The sequence below is a fragment of the Drosophila virilis genome, chromosome 4, assembly GCF_030788295.1.
Source record: "Drosophila virilis strain 15010-1051.87 chromosome 4, Dvir_AGI_RSII-ME, whole genome shotgun sequence".
Classification (NCBI taxonomy): domain Eukaryota; kingdom Metazoa; phylum Arthropoda; class Insecta; order Diptera; family Drosophilidae; genus Drosophila; species Drosophila virilis.
This window is the reverse complement of record NC_091546.1, coordinates 5,685,485-5,705,811: the sequence shown is the minus strand read 5'-3', so window position 1 is coordinate 5,705,811 and position 20,327 is coordinate 5,685,485. Positions and strand designations below refer to the sequence as shown.

Here is a 20,327-nt window from a genome sequence, read left to right as displayed (position 1 = left end):
ATACTGAATGGTGAACTATGTTTAAAAGCTTTTCGAAAGTTAATGTACATGCACAAAATATAAAAAAATAATAGAAAAGAATGCTCATGCATTTTTAAAACAGTTTCCAAAGCATACTTAAATATAAAAAGGAAAAAAAAAGCATGAGAATATACCTGTGTTAATTATTTTATAAAATATTTGTTGTATGTCTAATTTTATATAAATATGTATGTATGTATATATATAATATAGTATTTACGAATTTCTTTGACACTGGCTGCTTGCTCTTATTTTTACTACATTTCAACGAAAGATTTTTCATTTAACCACAATTTTACTGGCAACAGTTTTAGCTTTAGTCCATTACACTGCCACATTTCTACAATTGGCCGCCTAACCTGCTGTTTTTCTCCTTTTTTTTCGAAGAGAGCGTAAACAAAAGCGAGAAAGCAACAAGAAAAGAGGGGGGTAGAACTGAATAACAACGCTTGGCATTGTGTCCAACGTGCAGCGAACTTAAATTTTTACCTGGCCAAGCTGGTCAACGGTTGTCGTTGATTCCGTTCCCATTGTGGCAAATGTTGTGCAGCAGCAGCATTGTTTTCACCCTACAGTTGGCTGCTCTTGTTGTTGTTGTTGTTGTTGTTGTTGCTGATGGCGCTGGCTTTGGTCGAGTGGGTTTTTGTAGCTGCGGTCATCATCATACAACCACAAAAGGCAGTCGGGCAGCCGAGCAGTCAGCGTTATATTCCCAGCGCACAGTTCAGACCAGTCAGCGTCGACGCTCAATGAAGCATGGCTACATTATTTTTGCTGACCCACAGGTTATGCATTCATGTAGCATACTTTTCAGCGTGCCGCACATACACGCACACACATATCCGTGCACGCCCACATACAGTCACTTGTTAAAGCCGCGTCGGTTACAACAAAAATAGCCGCTTAAACCGCGTTTATTGACAGACGACTTTGTCTTTAATTGCAGCGTTTACAATTTTTTTGCAGCAACCACTCTTTTTTGTTGCCACTCCTGTTATTTATTTTGCTCAGATGTTGCACAATTTTTTTTTGTAAATTGTGAACGTGCAGTGAAAACTCTGCAAGTGGACTATGTTCTTTGGAAAATATCTGTAGCTGGCCAGTTTTATTTCTTCAAATCATATTCCTTACATTTTTAACAATGTGTCTTAGGCTCTCTTCACAAGCAGAGCAAACGCTTTCTTCACAATTTCCTTCAATTATGAATATATGCATGCAGCACACTTCCTCGCATTTAAACGATGGTTCTTTAACAGAGTTTTCACTGTACACAGTTTAAAAATATTTTTTGTTTCTGCGGTTTTAATTATTTTTTTGTGGCGCGTCAGCTGCCATTGGCATATATACCATATATTTTCTTTACAACGTGTATGTGTGTGTGCGTTTGTGTGTGTTTGTTGTGCAAGTTGAAACGAGCTAATTTGTTTACTGCAGCAGCTGCTTTTGTCGCTCTTTATGCCAGCATTTAACAAGTGGCACCCACATTAAACCTTATAAATTTTCTGTGCAAATGTGAGCAGCAACAATTTTTTTTTTTAATTTTCTATATACATCTAAGAGTTGCCCTCAGCTGGAATAAATTAATTTCGTTTTAATTAAATTTTCAAGCTAGACAGGCAAACAAAATAGGTTAACTTTTCCCCCCGAAACGGTAGCCGAAATACATTTTTAATTTGTTGTGCATGCCTGCGTAATTCTTAAGTAATTAAACTCTCATAAAGTCATTTGTGTGTGGCCATTCTTTTTGTCGATTTTTTTTCGAAAAAAGTTAACAAATGTAGCTGACCTCTTGCCAAAAGCTTAGAAATTATTTTAATTAAAAATGAGCACAGATTTTGACTTATACTGTCAATATTATAGGAAGTCATTTCAGTTAACAAGGCTTAATTGCATTTAGAAAGAAAATCTAATTTATATTTATTTTTAATGTAATAATAGCTATATATTTACTAGTCCAATGATTTCGATTGAGTTGATGTCCCATAGATCGAATATTCGCAATCGAGGAAATGATTATACAAATTTGTATAACCCTTTTACTTATTACCGAAAGCAGAAAGCAAATATATATTGCACGCCGACTTAATCAAATTTAATTCACATTTACTGAATTAATAAAAATTGATGAAAAATTTGATTTGCCTTCAAGGGAAACCAACATCTTAGCGTAATTATATGAAAAGGCCAAACAAAGTCCGCAAATCGCCCAAAAGTTAGTAATATTTGTTGTGCTTCGGCATGCTGATTGGCGAGCTGCCTGGTTTAAGTTGGCTTTAATGACAAACATGGCATAGCCTGAACGTGCAAAACGTGAGCAGAGTCTGATTTTTTCCAAGCATATCAGTCCTTGTCCTTGTGTTGTTGTCCTTGTTGCCGTTGTTGTTATCTCTACCGGGTGTGTCATAAATCTCACGATTCCTGCATGAAACTCAGCTGCGCCTGGCTTTATTGCCGCCAGTGCGGGTGTATTAGTGTGTGTGTGTGTGTGTGTGTGTGTGTGTGTGTGTGTGTGTGTGTGTGTGTGTGTGTGTGTGTGTGTGTGTGTGGCTGCTGTTTTCTACTTTTATATAAATTTCAACGTAAAATGTCTTAATAAAGTCGTCAGCTTCTGTGTCAGACGCAGCATCGCGCTCGGCTTGGCAAACATCTTTATGTCAAGGACATTTTTATGCCTGCCACAGCCGTTGTTATTGCTCCTGCTTGTCTGCTGCTGCTGCTGCTGTTGCTCCTTGGCGAGATTTTACTTAATGATCGGCAGGATGGCGCATTTAATAAATACGTAAATAAGCAAATGCTAAGAAATTAAGTGTGGGTGTTCGTGTGAAAAGAATTGCCATCATTTCTTGTAGGTCAGATATATGTTTTGTGCCAGTTTTTGAAAAGGTTGAGGGGCTTGGCAGTAGAATTGCTTGGTTAGGTTGCTTGGTCACGAATGTTCCCAAGAGAAAATGCTGATCTTCTCCAAAATATAGATGCTTGGGATCTCAATGAATGAATGATTATAATTCAATCATTCTTTAGAATACACTGTAAAATTTAAGCTCATGAGCTCACAACTTCACTTGCTTCATATACTCTTCAATTTTGCTGAACTGCAAGCTTTATATCAGGCGACAAAATCGCACACGTACAACGAGCATGTTCAAAAATCAATAGCTCCCAGCAACGTACGCACACACACATAAAGACACACACACACACACATAAACACACACACACACACACACACACACACACACACACATACTCACATCCACGCGCAACCAGCATGTGAGATCCTTCATGCATGCGTTCAAAAGTATGCACCAAAAAATTTATGCAAACCAAAACAAACCCGAAAACCAAACAAACTCTCGCCACTTCCGCCAAAAACTGACAAAGCGATAAAAAAAAAATTGAGAAGTAAATGTGAAATCATTTTATAAAACATAAATTAAATGTGCTACCCGAAAACTGCATTAAACATAAATCAATGAGAGCGACATCGACAATCGGATTAAATGCGCCAACGAGTGTGATAGAGACAGACAGAGTGTAAGGGAGAGGGAGAGGGAGAGCGCGGGGACACGTAGCAGCTAAACAATGGCTGTCATTTGCACTCAGCGCTAGACGCAGCCAATTTAAAATTGTCACAAAAATGTGGATGAAATTAATAAAATATTTAAAATGCAGCAACAAACTCAAATGCATGCAAATTTTCTAACAATTATAGGCATATTAAACTATTAGAGAACTGTGTGCGTGCGACAATCGCATGTGTGTGTGTGTGTAAGCGTGTGTGTGTTTGCCTCATAAATAGATGCGAAAAATCTGGCGCAACTTTATTATGTAGACAAACGTAAATAAAATAGAAGAGGCGTAAATTTGCATATCAAAGCAGCTAATAGAGAGAGAAAGAGACGTCATAACAGAAAGAGAAAACAAAACAGACGTGTGTGTGTGTGTGTGTTTTGCATTGTAATGTGCGCGCGAGTGTGTGTGCGTGTGTGTCTGTCTCTGTGTCATAAATGTGTTATTTATGAGGCATATTAACAAGCGACAAACGATGCATAGCACACACACACAAACACACACGCACAACAAAAGACAACACCAACAACAGTTCATATATAACAATCCGAACTACATAACTCATACGCACTGTAGCATATTTGCTGTCTTTAATAATTGATGCACCTCGAACAGACTGCAAATCTGTGTTGTTTGAAGCAAACAATTTTCATATTATTTTAAAGTGAAAGCATTTTAAAGCTAGCAAAAACATGATAAACATGATAATCACTTCTTTATCTTGGCAAATTCTTTAAGATTTTGAGCTGCAAATTAATGACTTTCAAAAGCCTTTTAAGCACAATATTTTTCAATGAAAATATGGCATGAAAATTGTGTAGTTATAAAATTGTTATTTATTTAATCACATAATTTTAATTGCTTCTATAAGTTCTTTGATGATAGTTTGGCGAAGGCAAAATATTTTATACACAAAAATTTTTTCCTTGTTGAAAAATTCGTATAAATTTTATTTATAACATGTGCCCTTATATCCATTTTAATCTTCGTCCTTAAATATGAAATGTCTAGCTTTTCTTAGAACACACGCTGGAAAATGTTTGAGCTGCCGTAAGCTAAGCCTTTGCGGCGAATTATATTTTTAGTAAAATAAGGCTTTACCTCTTTACTTTCCTTTTTTTTCTCCCCATTTGCCTTGACTACAAAGCAGTGCTGTGCTTCCCATACAATTTATCTCAATGAACGAGCAAATTCAATGCACAAAACACACATTCCATGAAATCTAGAATTAAATCCAATTCGTACACAGACAAATCTCGACATTTTCACTGACTTAATTCAATTTAACAGTTTACAAAGTAAAGAAAATACAAAAAAAAAAGAAGTAAAATGGGAAAAGGTTAAACAAGCAAAAGGAAATGTCTGATAAAATTTCTAGCAAAAGGGATGTGTCCAATGGACAAGGGACAAAGGACATTCACTGACCAGAGTCAAACACCTGCAGTTGCTAAAACAAAAGGGGTAAACCAAAAAAAAAATTTTTTTTTTTAAATGTATACAAAATGAAAGCCCTTTGAGAGAGGGCGCAGCCGTCGTGATAAGCGTGCGACGTGATGTCACAAAATAGACACAAAGATACCAACAAATACTTTGCTTTAAAAAAAAATAAGGGTTACAAGCAACAATTTTCGCATTGGCCTTTTATTATGCCTTTTGCCCTTGGACCTGCTTTTGCGGGGCCACATTTGTCTATTACACACGAATTAACATGAAGTCCAAAAATAAATAAACAAGCGACGGGTCACAACTTATCTACACGTCTGTATCTGTATCTGTATTTGCATTTGTTGTGCGTGTGTGTGATGTGTGCGTGGGTTTCTGTGTGCTTGTGTGTGCTCATCTCTATCACTCTCACTCGCAGGACAGACCAACAGACATGTCAACAGCTTTGTGCGCCAGTTTTGTGTTTACCTTCTCTCATATCTTGTGGCGCAACGTTTCTTTTTTTTTTTTACGGCTTTGGTTTGCTGTTGTTGTGTATTTTATGCGGCTGCTGCACATATTTATTTGCCCAAAAAACCCTATGGCACTTTTATCAGCGCACGTTGCAACGGGGGGAGGCTGCGTGGAAAACTCTGAATGCAGCCAAGCGAAACACAGCCTGAAATTATTTGGTTTAATATTTTTATTTTTTGTTTATTATTTTGCGTGGGACGTTTGCATTTTATGGCAAATCTATGACGGACTTATCAGCTCGTTGCATACTGCGGTGCAGCTGAGGGTGCTCTGTTTGTTGTGCACATACACTATTTATTGTTTGTTTTTGGGTATACATTTATAGTTATTGACTGCAGTTCTTTATTTTGTTTGCATTTCAGTTGCGGTAACTTTTTTTGGTGCATATTTATTGCTGGTATCGCAATTTATTATATGCAGTTACTTAAGTACATCATTTCATATTATTTAAAGAATTTTTTGATTTGTTTCCATCTAATTTATAAATGGGTAGGGCCTAAAAAGATTAAAACAGACAGAGATCTCAAACATATTAAACTGGTAAACCTTTAATAAATTAAACAAAATCAACGAATTACTTTGCGCCTTTTTGAACAAGAGCAAGAACTTTTAAACCCAGACTTAAGAAAAGGTACCAAAAGTATCAAAAATAAAGTTTGAAGAAATAAACCAAAATTGAAGAAGTTACTGATATAGACCATAATTTGATATACATAGATATAATAGATAGATACATAATAGATAATCAAAAGAAACATATTTTACAAAAACTATAAATACAGAAGAAAAGTCTTCTTATGAGGGTTCTTCTGAAATGATACATTATTAGAGGCTAAAGCTGCAGATATAATATCAAACAACTTATATTTGAATATATTTTAAGAAGTCCAATATTATAACAAGATAATTCTGTTGAGTTGTCAACTTTGTTGTTGACCTGTCTGTCAACGGTTTTAAATAGATCACAACACCAAAGAGCTAACGAACTGCATGACAATGTCAAATTTTGGTAGCAGTAAACGATAAATTTTCAGAAAATTGACAACATCAAATTGATGGACGCAACAAATGAGTGACAAGGACGGACAGCAGAAGAAAAAATATGGACAGAAAAAGCCAAAAGGCGACCCACTGCTGATAACATTAAAAAACGCACATCAAACACAGCGCACAGCGAACACATCGCGTGTCAGTAAAGATTATGATAGGATATATATATATGTATATATCTGTATATAGAGATATAAAATGCAACAACAGCAATAAGAACACGAAACGAGAAATTGGACATCGTTGGGCGCCGCACAATTTGACTGACATGTCAACAGAGCACAAAAAAAAAACAAGTCAGAGTGCTCTAGTCGGGAATGCCCGATTGCAGGATACCCTGCACCTTCTTTTACCAACACCAAAGGCAGGTGTCTAGATGTCAAAGAAATTGGCTCACTTAAGAGCTTTTATAATTTCTGCGATCGACTCGCGTATAAATACGGTCAGACGGACATGGCTAGATCGAATCTTGCTTTTGATACTGATCCAAAATATATTTTTACTTTGTAGTCGGCGATGATTCCGTGTGTCCTGTTACATTAATTGCACTAAAACATTATACCCTTTATATCCATTTCAATGGGTGCAGGGTATGAAAAATATAAAAACCAAACCATATACAGATGAAAACAGAGCAGAAACAGAATTCATTTTTTTTTTTTTAGCAGCAGCCACAACAAACGCAGCTCAAAAGCAAATGAATGACAATTGACAATGCATATTGTCAAAGTTTATTGCATTTATCAGCGTTTGAGAATTGTTTGCTTTCTCCCGCTCTCGCTCTCTGAAGCGCATTATTCGCTTTGTGGCAGCTTTCAATACAGTCAGCGAACTTTAATACTCTGTAATTAGCAACTGTAAGCGGACTATGGGGGGGTACGAGTCGAGTGCGCTGAAGAGTTATTTCAGCCAGACAAGTGCTGCAGTTGTTTGTGGTATATTTGTGCAGACGACGACGGGGTTAGTCTAAATGCACTCTCACTACACTCTAATTCAGTTGGCCTTTTGTTGTTTTTATTGTTGTTGTTGTTGTTGTTGTTGTTGTTGTTGCTGGTCTCAACAACGCACAATGCATCACAACGGCGCAATTAATGTGTCCAACTTGTGTCTAGCCATGCAAAATTGTTGCTACCATTTTTGTTGCCTGCACTCTTTGGCTAATTTGATATTTAAAGCTGTGTCCTGTGCGACAATAAATGTAGAAAACTAAGCAGACATCATTTCATCCTTAGATTATTTTTAAATTATGTGAATTATTTTAAATGAGATGCAAACTAAGGGGTTTCGGTCACCGTTGTTAGAAAAGCACTCCAAATTGGTCTGAAATATATATGATTGTTTGAGTAATTATTATTATCACAAGTAGTTGATAGATTATCTGAATCTGTTGGTCAAAGGGGAGATCTTGTCCTCTTAAACTTGAATCCTTAATACATTTTTTTATATTTTATTATTCATTTACTATTATTGAAATTGAAGTGGGTTCTCTTTATTATTTATTACTATTATGCAGAGGAATATTATGAAAGCCCTCGAGACCCTTTCGTTGGATAGCACAAGTCAGATAATACAATAAACTAATTAGGCTAAGCTGAATTTAATTATCCTTATTCCTGATTTCTACTAGTGTACGTTAACGAACTTCTATACATTTCCCCAGTTAGGTATACCTTATAATATTTCCACAGAAAACCATAAAACAGTTTGTTTATTTTTGGTACCTTCCTTTAGCTTTTAGCGCAATAGTTTTACTTCCTGGACGCCCCAACTCCAGCAGCTTACGACGTGTCCAAGCCAATTAACACATTGTCCACTTTTCTAATACCTCCTCTCAGCATGAAATGCCAAAAACACTTAAACTATTTGGGACTGAAACTAAAAATGAAACTTTGCGTGCCAAACACTCGCAAACCGAACTTTTAATGCTCAACCGACTTTTGCTTTTATTGGCCCACCTGAAAGGCTAAAGCTGGCAGTTGAGTGAGACATATTTATGTGGCCCATACACGCAGCACGCGGCACATTTCTCATTTAACTGCTTTGGCCATTTGCTAATTAATACCAAGTTCCATTTATTTCAACGCTCAAACAACTAAATTTTCACCCCACACATTTCCGAATTTCCCAAGAACAAATCAATTTTGTTTTCTTTACTTTCACTTTTATATATTGTTTTATTTTGTTTTTTTTTTTTGTCTTTTGCTATGAGATTTGTGCGCTTTTACGACTTTTGGCATGTCCAAACTTGCCCTCAAATATTCTCCATTGCGTGTTGTTTGGGGTTGCCTTTTCAGCTTTCGGGCTTCGGGGGGTGGTCTGTGGTTGGGGGTTTGCTCTGTGTCAGCATCGTTTAGCAGCGATCGCACGCAAAAATATTTGTACGTAATAAAATTAATGGCGTCCGTTGATGTTTTATTAATTTATACAATGCCCGCTGCTCGGACCTAGCAAATAATATATATTGCACATACGACGCGTGCTTTGCATTATTAAGCAATTAAATACTAATTAAAGCGTAACATGAACCAATTTTCTAATTTTGCTTGATTTTTATGTCCGCGCGGGAGTCTAAGAAGTAGGGTGCGTTAATGAGCTGGTATTTGGGTAATCATATGGAAAGGAGCTTTAAGATGATAAGCTTTATCTGCTAACTAGTTGGAAATTGCCTGTTCGTAATTTTCTTTTTCGTTTCCTCTTGTTTATGTGGTGTGTATTTGATCAATATTTGAAAAGAAGTGCTTAATAGTGGCTGCGCTTAATAGTTTCGATAAGGACACTCGATAACTATCGAATCTATTAGGGTCCTGCGAATCATACACAGCGATTGTTAATGTATTATAATTATTGATTGGCTATATCATGTCCATCTTTTTTCAATTGATAAACTTTCGACTGAATACCAATCAATATTTTTTGTCAATATTTTCGATGTTTTCATATTACTTTATATTTTACAGTCTTCCTTGTAAGCCTTTGACCCATCTGCACTTCGTTTTGCTATTTTTCATATTTCAAACTGCCTTATTCAATTTTATGAGTCATCCGAGATATGCACTGCAACTGATGTGTGTGTGTATCTATAAGCACGACAGCACCAACTGCCAATCTACCTATTGCTTGCCAAAATCCAACCTTCTCCCCGCACTATATATTCCAGGACTTCAGCGTTGCAGTATTTGTAGCCCATAGATAACAGCATTTTGTCTGTTATATATATATATATATATAAATTATTGCAGACCCTGTGCAAAGCAATCGTATTGCAGTTGCCCTCGCTACCTTGCGTTGCCCTCATCATGCTTTCCAGTTGCAGTTATCAGTTTAGTTGGTCCTTGTTTTAAATGTTAAAACGAAATTAAAAAAGAAGCTCGATATAAATTGTGAAATATCATTTCAATTCCACTACACCTGCCCGCCTGTGCGGCTGTTTTGGGAATTACATTTCGCATATTTGGTTCGAATGTATCGTGTTTTGTATTCTTGCTGGTTTCGTGTATTTGTCTGTCGTATCTGTGTTTTCATGCCCTTTACCTGTAACAGTATACCTGACTAATAAAGTAGTTGGTATCAAGCAGGCATAGGTAGATGTATATCTGTATCTATCTAAGGGATAATATCAGTTGGCTTTACAAATGTTTAATATAAATTAAATTCATTGACAAATATTTATCAGACTGATAGAGAGATACATAATAAAATAGATGGTAGATGGATAGCTGAAAATACATTAAAAACTTAGAGAAAGATGCACAGATAAATAGGAAGATATGATCGCAGAACCATATTGGTAAATGATAGTTTTCTAGATATTTTGTTGCATATTTTCAACTGAAATATCGTATTTTCTGTTATACATTTAACATAATAGACTTTTGCAGAGCATCAGCTTATCGATATAAATATTTAAGCTTAGTTTTACTGTGCGGATTGTTGTGCATTTCGTTTTTGATCCTGGGCAAGCAATAAATATTGGCATATGAAAATTGCATTGAAAATTCCAAGTGGCTCTCAACTCGTTGCTAATTTTGCTGCTTCAATTGTTCTTGTCGCTGTTTGTTCTATAGGCAGAAAGAATTTTGAAATATTCGTTTTAAAGCAAAAAAGCCCAGTTGAAATTGAAACTATTGAATGGAATATGGTAAATATGAGAAATATTTCTATTTGTATTGGCTTATGGAAAGTAATATTCGTATATGAACTGAAAGGCAATTTTATTGTATTTTAAGTAAATAACTATGGCAAATGGATATTGAATTTTTTAATTGAACTCAAGTAAAATTTAATTTCCTAATTGTTTGAGTCGGAGAAAATGCTAAGAGAATTTCTAAAATATTTCAAATATTATTTGAAGCAATTTCATTTTGCCTTTAATTTAAGAACAATTTCAGCTTTTATTTTTTATAATCAAAATAACACTTAGCTGAGTGATAGCTAGTGCTTAAAATGCATAACTTTCTTCTTCTCTTAGTTTGTTCCCCAAGTTCATTTCCGTTTGTTTATCTCAATCAGAATTCTTGTGGCTTCTTTAGCAAACTTTCTGCTGGGGGCCTTCATCAGGCATGCGGCGTTTATCAAAACACAAACGAGCCAAACAACAACTATCATAATAATGATAAGCAGTTGCGAAAAGACAAAAAAATATAAATAAAATGTAAAAAACGCAGCTGCTAAATTTGTTCAAAACAACTATTTTGCTCTGCAAAATAAGAGATGAAAAAACAAAATGACAGATTAGCGCGATAAATTCGGTAGTTGAAGGCGGAGCAGAAATACGCCGCGACAGTCGATTGCAGCAGTTGTTGCCACTCGGACACGTCGTCAAAGTTGCAAATTCCCCCTCCAAACAAACCACTAGGATTGTCGGAAATTGAGAAAGTGCCAAAAGAAACAAATTCAAGAAAATGCTGTAGAGAATGCGACAACAGAAACTTAACGGCGTCTGCGGGTGGGTTAAGAAAAGTTAAACGAAAAACTTTTGAATGCGCTGGAAATTTTTTTTTATTTTTTTATATATATATGCCATCTGCTTTGGCCATTTGAGCGGTACATACATTTTAAAATAAGTTGTGGCCGCCAGGAAAGGTTAGCCCCGAAGTCCACCAAAACTTTTGCTAATGAGTGTGAGAGTTTTCCTTTATTTTCTTGCACCCGCCTCCTTATCCCTTAATTTTTGCCATCTTGCGATGTGGCAAAGTTCTTACTGCACTTGGGTTATTTTTTTCTAGTTTTGTTTTTGAATGATTTTATTTGCCAGAGCACTTGCCCTTTGAGTTTCAGCTGATGACATAAATAATTCATTGCGAAAAACGGCGCTTAACTTTTAATTAAATCAAAAAATTGGCCTTTAATTGAATATTCTACCAAACAAAAGAGCCCAAAATGCCACACAATAAGCTATTAAGCCTTAAAGTCTAATAAAATAAACAGAGTAAACACACTTAATGCCTTGATTACCAGCATCAACAGGGCGGCAACGCCGCAGCGCAACAAGACAAACTGTAGGCTCGCCGTTAGACACGGCGTCTTTTGTGTCCTGCTGTGTGTCGCCTCTCACTCTTTCGTTCACCGAAATGTTAAGCTTATATACACTCTTGCCCAAGACATTCGAGTGGGCACAGATTTATGCCAAGCGGCCATGTTGACCTCAAAATTTGTGCTAGACTTGTGCCAGAGCCTGAAGGTGCCCGGCTGGGTAGCTCCTTCGGCGGCTATTAGGCTGTTCTCGCAGCGGGTCAGCTGAGTCCAAAAACACATGTTAAAGCCCAACTGTGCTCAACTTTTAAGTTGTTGCCTGTGGTATGCTTTAAAATATGTACATCATTTGGTTTTTAAGGCTTGGGAAGCCAATTCGACAGAATTTCGCCAAAGAACAGGAATAAGAATTGCATAATGTCTGACAACAAAAAAAAAACCTTATCCTTCATTGAACGATTTTTAATTTGTTTGCCTTTGATTGCGTTTGGTCGATTAGTTTTGCAGACTAAAATCTTAAGATACGTTAATCTGTCTCTCATTTATATCAAGAGTCGCTTTAAATGCAAGTTGTAAAAGCTACACATTTTAATAAGCGGAAAAGTATATATATAAATACATATAACATCCAAGTCATACGTTAACGTTATATATTTGAATCAGAGAAAAATAAAAAGTGTGACGTCTCATCCGAATTGAACTAAGAATATGTGAATAATCGAGCTAGTATATAGGAAAGTCTTACTATAATTTTATATAATCCAGTTAAAGTTAAGGTGAAATAGTTATCAAGAACACCACTAATAGATACTAATATTATATTGTGACTAGCATTTGGGCAGCTTGGGGCATATTGCGGCCTTTGTCTCTTTTTGAACTGTTTTCGTCTGGCAGTTGCAAGCACCAAGTAAATTTATAGCAATGATGTGGCGTTGTCTTAAAGTAAAATATTGACAGTTGACTAGAGGCAAGTGTGGCATGAACTGTTGGCTGCTGGGGCGCAACCAAAAGTTTTTCCTTTTTGGCTCTGCTCTCAGCTTTAGAGAAGCAACAAGCAGCAGCAAAGCCAGAAGACGAAGTAATTGCTTACTGCTACTCATCCTGCTCGTCCTTGGCGTCCTTGTTGTTGTTGTTGTTGTTGTTGTTGCTGGCTTCGTTTTATGTGGCAGCAGAAAGAGCGGGGCGGCACAGTGAATGCCATGACTATGCTGCCTGTGGTCGTGGCCATGGTAACAACGTCCTACGTCCCCTTCAGGCCATATTCTGGTAGCCATTAGGCGACTGCCGTCATACAATGAAAATCGCATCGTTGGCTATGTTTAATTTTTAGGCCTGTTGTTGTTTAAACCTTGCAGATGCGGGGGCGTGCCAGTCTCTCAAGTTTTTTTTAGTGCTTTATAAATATTTCAGCCCACACAGAGTGCGCCTCACACGTGGCGTATGCGCATTATATTTTATTCATCAAATCAATGACAGACTCTTCGCTTGTTCGCAAGCAAAGTGAGTTTTCGTGTTTTTTCCCGATTACACATTTACCACAATAATTTTTGAACAATAGCAAGTAAATTCATAATAATAATTGCCAACTTTTCAATGGTGCATAAACATTTTAGGTAAGCTTCTTCTCGGGGGCTGCCTTCTAGGACTCGATAATTGGCACACAGCCTATTTTCATGAGTTTGCAGCCAAGTATATTGTGTTGGTTGTCTTTGCCAATTGAGTGCATGAATTAATCATCATATTGCATCATAACTGCCTTGCATTTGTAATTCAATTGTCAGCTGATAATTTATGTACTTTGAATTTTGAAATTGAACGCTTCGCTTCATTTAATTCTAGTTTAATTCGTAAATAATATTGGCTGGTGGCAAATATTTTAACTGTTGTGTGTGGGTTGATCTTACAAGATATGTTTGCCTAGTTTTACTATTGGTAATGAAATCAATATTTTAGTTATTTGTTTACATATGTTTCTCTCTTGCAAGCTCCCAATTTCAAATTCTATACTGCAATAATGATTTTCCTAGATTGAAATTGATTGATAGACAATTGCCCAACATTGTTTCGCATTTCTTCGCGTCATCTTTCTTGCATTCAACTTAATTTAAACCTTTTTACTGCATTTACGGCTTCTTTTGTCAATTGGTTTGCCTTGATTAGCTTTCCTCCATTGTCGTTTTTTCACATTCTATTTTTGTTTACCTCTAACTTTTTTTATAATCAATTGATTCACTTCCAGACCTATATATTTAATGCTCAAGCTTCAATGTTACTTGATGATGCGCTCTTCTCGTGGAACGATGAATAGTTTTCACTGAATACAATATTCAGTGATACCTGTTTAGTTTCTTGAACTTACCTTAAGTGCATCTGTCCTCCTTTAATATTTATCCAGTTACTTCATGTGTGTGTCCTCCATTGATACTTGAATCCGCCCTGGAAATTTAAGTAGTTCCTTAATGTCTTTAGTTAGCTCCTTCCTAAAACCCAATTCACGTCCTTTATTGTTTTATTATCTCTTGCGGCACTGCGTATATAGATGCAGGTTTATAACGCAAAATATACGCTCTTCAAACTTAATAGGCAGTTCTTCTATATTTGATAGTAAACTTTTAATACTTCCGCTTAAATTAAAAGTTTGTAGCTTAGGTGAAAATTGATTGTTCAATAAATATTTCTGCTTTTTTTTATATGCAGCATGCATTCAACACATTAAAGCTGCAACGAAATGGACTTTATTTTTTTTGGTCTTTTTCTTACGCTCAGTTCTTTATGCACTGCTCTGTCATTTTCATGCGGCAAAATCTCATTATTTTTTTGTGGCTCCGCAGCTTCCCATGGCAATGCTGCCAGAGGGAAGCAGAGAGATCGAGAGAGAGAGAGAGAGAGAGAGAGAGAGAGAGAGAGAGAGAGAGTACCTAACCTAAACCGAGACCCCAGCCCGTTCAATTGTAGCCATTCCCCTGCTCGATTCTCTGGGTGTTAGAAAGCGGTTCCTTGTTGCCGCTTATCAACTTTTTCCATATAGATTTTCTTCGCACTTGCATAGCATAGTGGAAGTGTGTGTGTGAGTGTACCTCCTATATAGTCTGGCAACTCGCGTAGTCTAGCAGCATATTCATTTCTTTTGCCATTTGCTTTATTTATTTTCCATAGGATTTATGTTTTTGGGTTATGGCGCTTGTCTTTGATGTTGCTATTTTTTCCCGACTCAGTTTTCCTCGCTTTTCCACAATTTTTTCATTACTCTTCATACGCTTCAGTTTGATAACATAGCGCAGCTAGTTTTTTAAAGCCTTTTCAAATTCTATTATGCGACAGCTTTGCTGCTGACTAATGAAAAAAAATGCAAGAGTGCAAAAATAATGAAAATGAAATAAAAGCTGCGCCGCCGCGTCTGCTGTTATATGAAGACAAGAACTTTGCCAAAGGCTATGGGCTGAGCCTGAGTCTCAAATGGGGTGATTTTTTCTTGAATGTAATTGCGGCTTTGCCTAATTAAGTTGTAGACTTGGCATAGTTTTGACAATAGATTAGGGCGTAAATAAAGAAAAAAGCTGTATACAAGAGAATTTAAATGCTTAACTAAAATAGTTATTCGAGCGAAAATTTAATTAAAGCATACAGAAGAAAATACATACATACATTGAATACATACGCTGAGAGTCCTCATTAAAGGAAAATTTATAAAAGGAAATTTGATCAAGGCGCGTATACAATAATGAAAATAGAACAAAGGAAAATGATGTGAATGTTTTAATGAGGAGCAGAAAAGAAGTATAAAAGCGTCGAAATTTTAACCGTATTCGTCGCACGGGGAATTAAGATTTAAAAAATAATATTTAATATTCGAGAAGAAAATTTACAGGCAACAAAAGCGCAAAGGTCTAGAAATTAGAAACTTACTTGTTCGTAATCAGTTTGATTAACAAATACTTGACTTTTCGATTGAAGACTCCTTCTACTCCATCTCGATTTTTCATTACATTCTTTGCGGCTAAATGTGAACATATCTAACAATCAATCAACGCTTGTTAACTTGAAGACGGCGGCTTATCTTCAAGCGCTTTTCAATGGCTTACAAAGAAGCTGTAAGATAATTTTGTGGCCAGATGATGCAATTCAAGTAGTTGCAAGCAGTTGACCGCAACAGCGTCGTCGGCTCCATGGCTAAGCATCTTACAAGCATTTTGGTCAAGTCTCATTCACACACACACACACACACATACGCACACACAAATACACAGACACCTGCCACTGACGGCAGCCTCAATAGCCCGACAGTTCACTAGCCCTTGCTGCCTGCTGCTTGCTGCTAGCTGCTGTTGCAAGTATCTAAACTAGAATGTTTGTTTAGTATCTTTTACACTGTGCTGCACAGTTGTCTGAGCATGGTTTCTCTTATATATGTTTTGGTTGGGTGTTCTTTCATTCTTGCATTGGTGCAGCTGGGCAACTGGTCTCGGACTGTTGTCTAGTCGTACGTTTCAGCATGCTTTGCATGCCACTCGACTAGCACAAACACACACACGCACACACGTATACGCAGAATGTGTGTTTGTGGGTGGGTGGAGGCCTTGCTGTTTGTTGTATGACATATAAAAGTCAACTTGAATGCGCTGTGTAAATTTAGCCACCCAGCATTCACTGCTGCATTGCATTTTGCAATGCGTTCTAAAGCTCTGCTTGTGTGTGTGTGTGTATTCTTTCAACACTGTTGCAACTTTAAGTAGTTGTGTGTGTGTTGGTTGGTGCCAAGGAAATGGTTGCATTTGAAAGGAATTTGCCTTTACAAGATTTTACTCTTTGCAATTTACACGCGCCGCACACTTTCCTTATATATATATATATATATATATATATGTAAGTATATATAGCAATACACAAGTGCATATAAGTATATATCATTCAGTGCATGTATTCGCAGATATGCACATGTATTGTATGCATTTGGCTTTTGTAAATGTTGCTTTCTTATTACATGGCATTATATCGTGTCGTGTAGATATATAAAGTAGTTGCTTGCTGACGTTTGCTGTTTCTTGCAGGATGTTGTTTGCCTCTGCCACAGCAGGCAGCCAGCCAAGCAGGAAGTTATCTTCAGGAAAGTAGTGAAAAACTAACAAAACCAATTTTTTTTTTATCATCTTTAAAATGGCCAGGCTTCTGCGCTTAATTAGCAAAAATAAAGGCATAGCGTGTAACATAAATGTATATATGGAAGATAATTAAAAAAAAAAGCGGAAAGGTAGCGAAATTTAAGACACTTTTTTTGTTGTCCAAATCATATCATGAGAAAATGAACTACCTATTGTTAAGAATTAATTAGGGGAAAGATGGAAAATCGAAAAAAACACGATATTACTTTTAATTTTTTGCTATTAGGGAGACTTGCGGGGCTTTCACAGTATATATTTATTTGGGACTATTTTTGTGTATTCTTACGATCTGTTTGTACTAAAGCTTACATTTTTAAGTTTTTGGGAACCTAGTTAATATCTTCCAATCAATTGAGTTGAGTTTTTCTGATTCTCTCATTTTATTGTCTGATTTGTTGCTGCCCGAAGGCAACGACAGCATCATACAAAAATGCCTCAAAATGTTGACCATTAAACTGAGCCCGCCTCAGTGCCCCAAGCGGCTGGGGCAGCACCCACCTACTACACACGCACACCAACACAGACAGACCCCACATGAGCTGCCCCTTTGGCTATGGCCACCCATCAACTGCTGCTGCTGCTGCTGTTGGCATTCAGTGTCAAGCTTCTATGGCTCAAGTGTTTGCATTTTACAACCACACACTTGCAGACACTCACACTTACACACACGCACACTCAGCCGCTGGGGTGTGTGAGTGTTTGTGTGTGTGTGTGTGCTTCATACGTTTTGTGTTTGTGCGTTGGCATTTTGTAGAAGAGTTTCTAGCACCAGCTTAAGTGAAATGTAGCTGACCTAAGCTACAAAATAAACACAAATGCAACGTAAACAAACACACCGAAGCATGGACATACACACGAACAACACACATGCACACAGCGCACGTAGGCGACTTTCAGGACAACAAGAAACGCAAATGTCAGTGCACAAGAGCGAGGGGCGCGACCCAAAGACTGAAAGAGACTTTTAACAAAGAGAATTTATATGTTTATACTTATGTGTGTATGTGCTAGTGTGCATACATGTGTGTGTGTGTGTGTGTGTGTGTGTAATGATTGTCAAGGTCGCCGTCACACAACCATCTTAACCAACTAATTTCATTTTTTTTGGCGTTTATTTGTACTAATCCAATTTGCAATTTGCCTCCCAACTTTTCCCTCAGGCAAGTAAACAATAAACAGGGCAAATATAGCTAAACAGAAGACAGACAGAACAGAAAGAAAGTGAGAAAAACTAAAGAGAGCAACGCAAGTGAGCAGCAAGAAACAACAACAATCTCAAGAATTCTCACATAAATAATTTATTGCAAAATTAAATTGAATCAAGTAAGCTGTAACAACAACAACAACAATTACAGCGCACTTGGACTCGAAAAACGCGTGGAAAACATAGAAAAGAAGTGAAAAATTAACAGAGCAAAAGAGGCAGAGAGAGCGTAAAGATTTAGGGAGTACAATATAGAGAAAGATAGAGGGAGATCGTCATAAAATCATGCTCAGTTCTCTGGACGCGCTGGCGGGTAAAATTGCCAAAGCGACGCCGGGCACAGGCGCTGTGGCGGCCAGTGCCAATGGCAATAAACCAACAAATAATGCCCATCATCCGGCGCATCAGCATCATGGAACACGGCATCAACTGGACTATGATTACTCAGCCGTTGAGATCGAACCACCTGCCGAACAATTGGCCAATTCGCCGCGCAGCGAACGCGAGAGATTGCAACAGGCGCAACATGCATACGAGCAGCAGGCACAGGCCGAGCTCGAGTTTGGCTTGGCCGAAGTGGATACAAAAAGCTGTCTAACACTGCTCACACATCGCCGCAGCAGCCAGAGTATGCACCTGCTCAATCATAGCGCACAGGCCGCAGCGGCGGCAGCAGCGGCAGCGGCGGGCAAGTCAGGTAATGGTCATGCCAGGCATCAGCAGCAGCAACAGCAGCAGCATTATCATCATCCATATCAGCGTCCATTGCGGCCAGTGTCACCTGCGTTGCAGCAGCAACACAGTCCACCGCAGCATCAACAGCAGCAGCAGCAGCAGCAGCAGCAGCAACAACATCAACAGCAATCGCCATATCAGCAACAGCTATCACATTTGGCCGCGCTGCAGGATCACCATCAGGAACTGCTGCAATCACAGCAGGAACTGTTCCACAAGCAGCTGATCAACTTGCAACAGCAACAGGAAAGAGAACGCCAGTCTGCCGTTAATTATAATGATAGCTGCAACAGTGACCACGACTCACAGCATGAGTACAAAATTTGCCTGAGGGATAGGTGAGTGTCTGCCGCCACGTCCACGCCCACAGACTTAACACAAATGCCCAACTACTAGTGCACGTTATGTTCCATCTTAAAGCTGTCATATTTGTTGCATATCACGCAATATACCCCCACCCAGCGTGTCCCTTGCTAATTAGTAACCTTTTAAAACCATAAACAACAATTTTTTCTCTCTTCTATATGTACATTTATTATATAACATTTTTTTATTGTTTCATACTTATGCCAGACATTGCATGTTTGCATGCACTTCACAAAAAAAAATCGAAAAAAAAATGGAAAAAATTGTTTTTAAAACAAACTTAATTCATTAACTAAAATCAACAAGCAACCGTTGAGCGCGGGGCAGTGCTGAATTGCGGCTGCTTGTTGTTCTTCATAGAGTAAAAATGCATTAAAAAGAATATACATATAGAACGTCAGGGGGTAGTCAGCTTGTTATATCACATGACTGAACAGGTGTGTAAAGTGCGCTCTTATTCCCCCAGGTGTGCTGCAGACAGGAGCTGAAGCATCTACAAACAGAGACAACAGTTCAAATACCTTGTTTATTACCTTCAACATTTATTAGCTAATTTATTTACAGCTATCGATTTTCAGTAATCAATTTAACCAGAAGAAATACTTCACAATTAACATCAATTTTGATTTGTTATCAAAGTTTATTTTCTTTTCATTTCTTGCTGTAAGCGGCAAAACAATTTACAGTCAACTCTTGGCCCTGTTAAATATTTGACATGCAGATATTAGCGCAATGTTGCCAACTTGCATGCTGCCAACGAATGTTTTTAAATGCTGCCGTCTTTTTAAATATAC

General features: G+C 37.4%; 1 protein-coding gene across 3 annotated transcripts in view; it reads left to right on the top strand.

Annotated features, from left to right (window-relative positions):
* The window catches only part of bru1 (bruno 1), a 135,003-nt gene that overhangs the window by 21,844 nt on the left and 92,832 nt on the right, over nucleotides 1-20,327 (top strand). For all 3 annotated transcript variants that reach the window (XR_011416753.1, XR_004304739.2, XM_070209313.1), the window contains exon 2: nucleotides 18,389-19,505. Coding sequence is in view for 1 of the 3 variants with exons in the window: in XM_070209313.1 (XP_070065414.1) it covers nucleotides 18,718-19,505 (788 nt within the window). In the remaining 2 variants the exon portion in view is untranslated. The remainder of the gene's footprint in view (nucleotides 1-18,388; nucleotides 19,506-20,327) is intronic.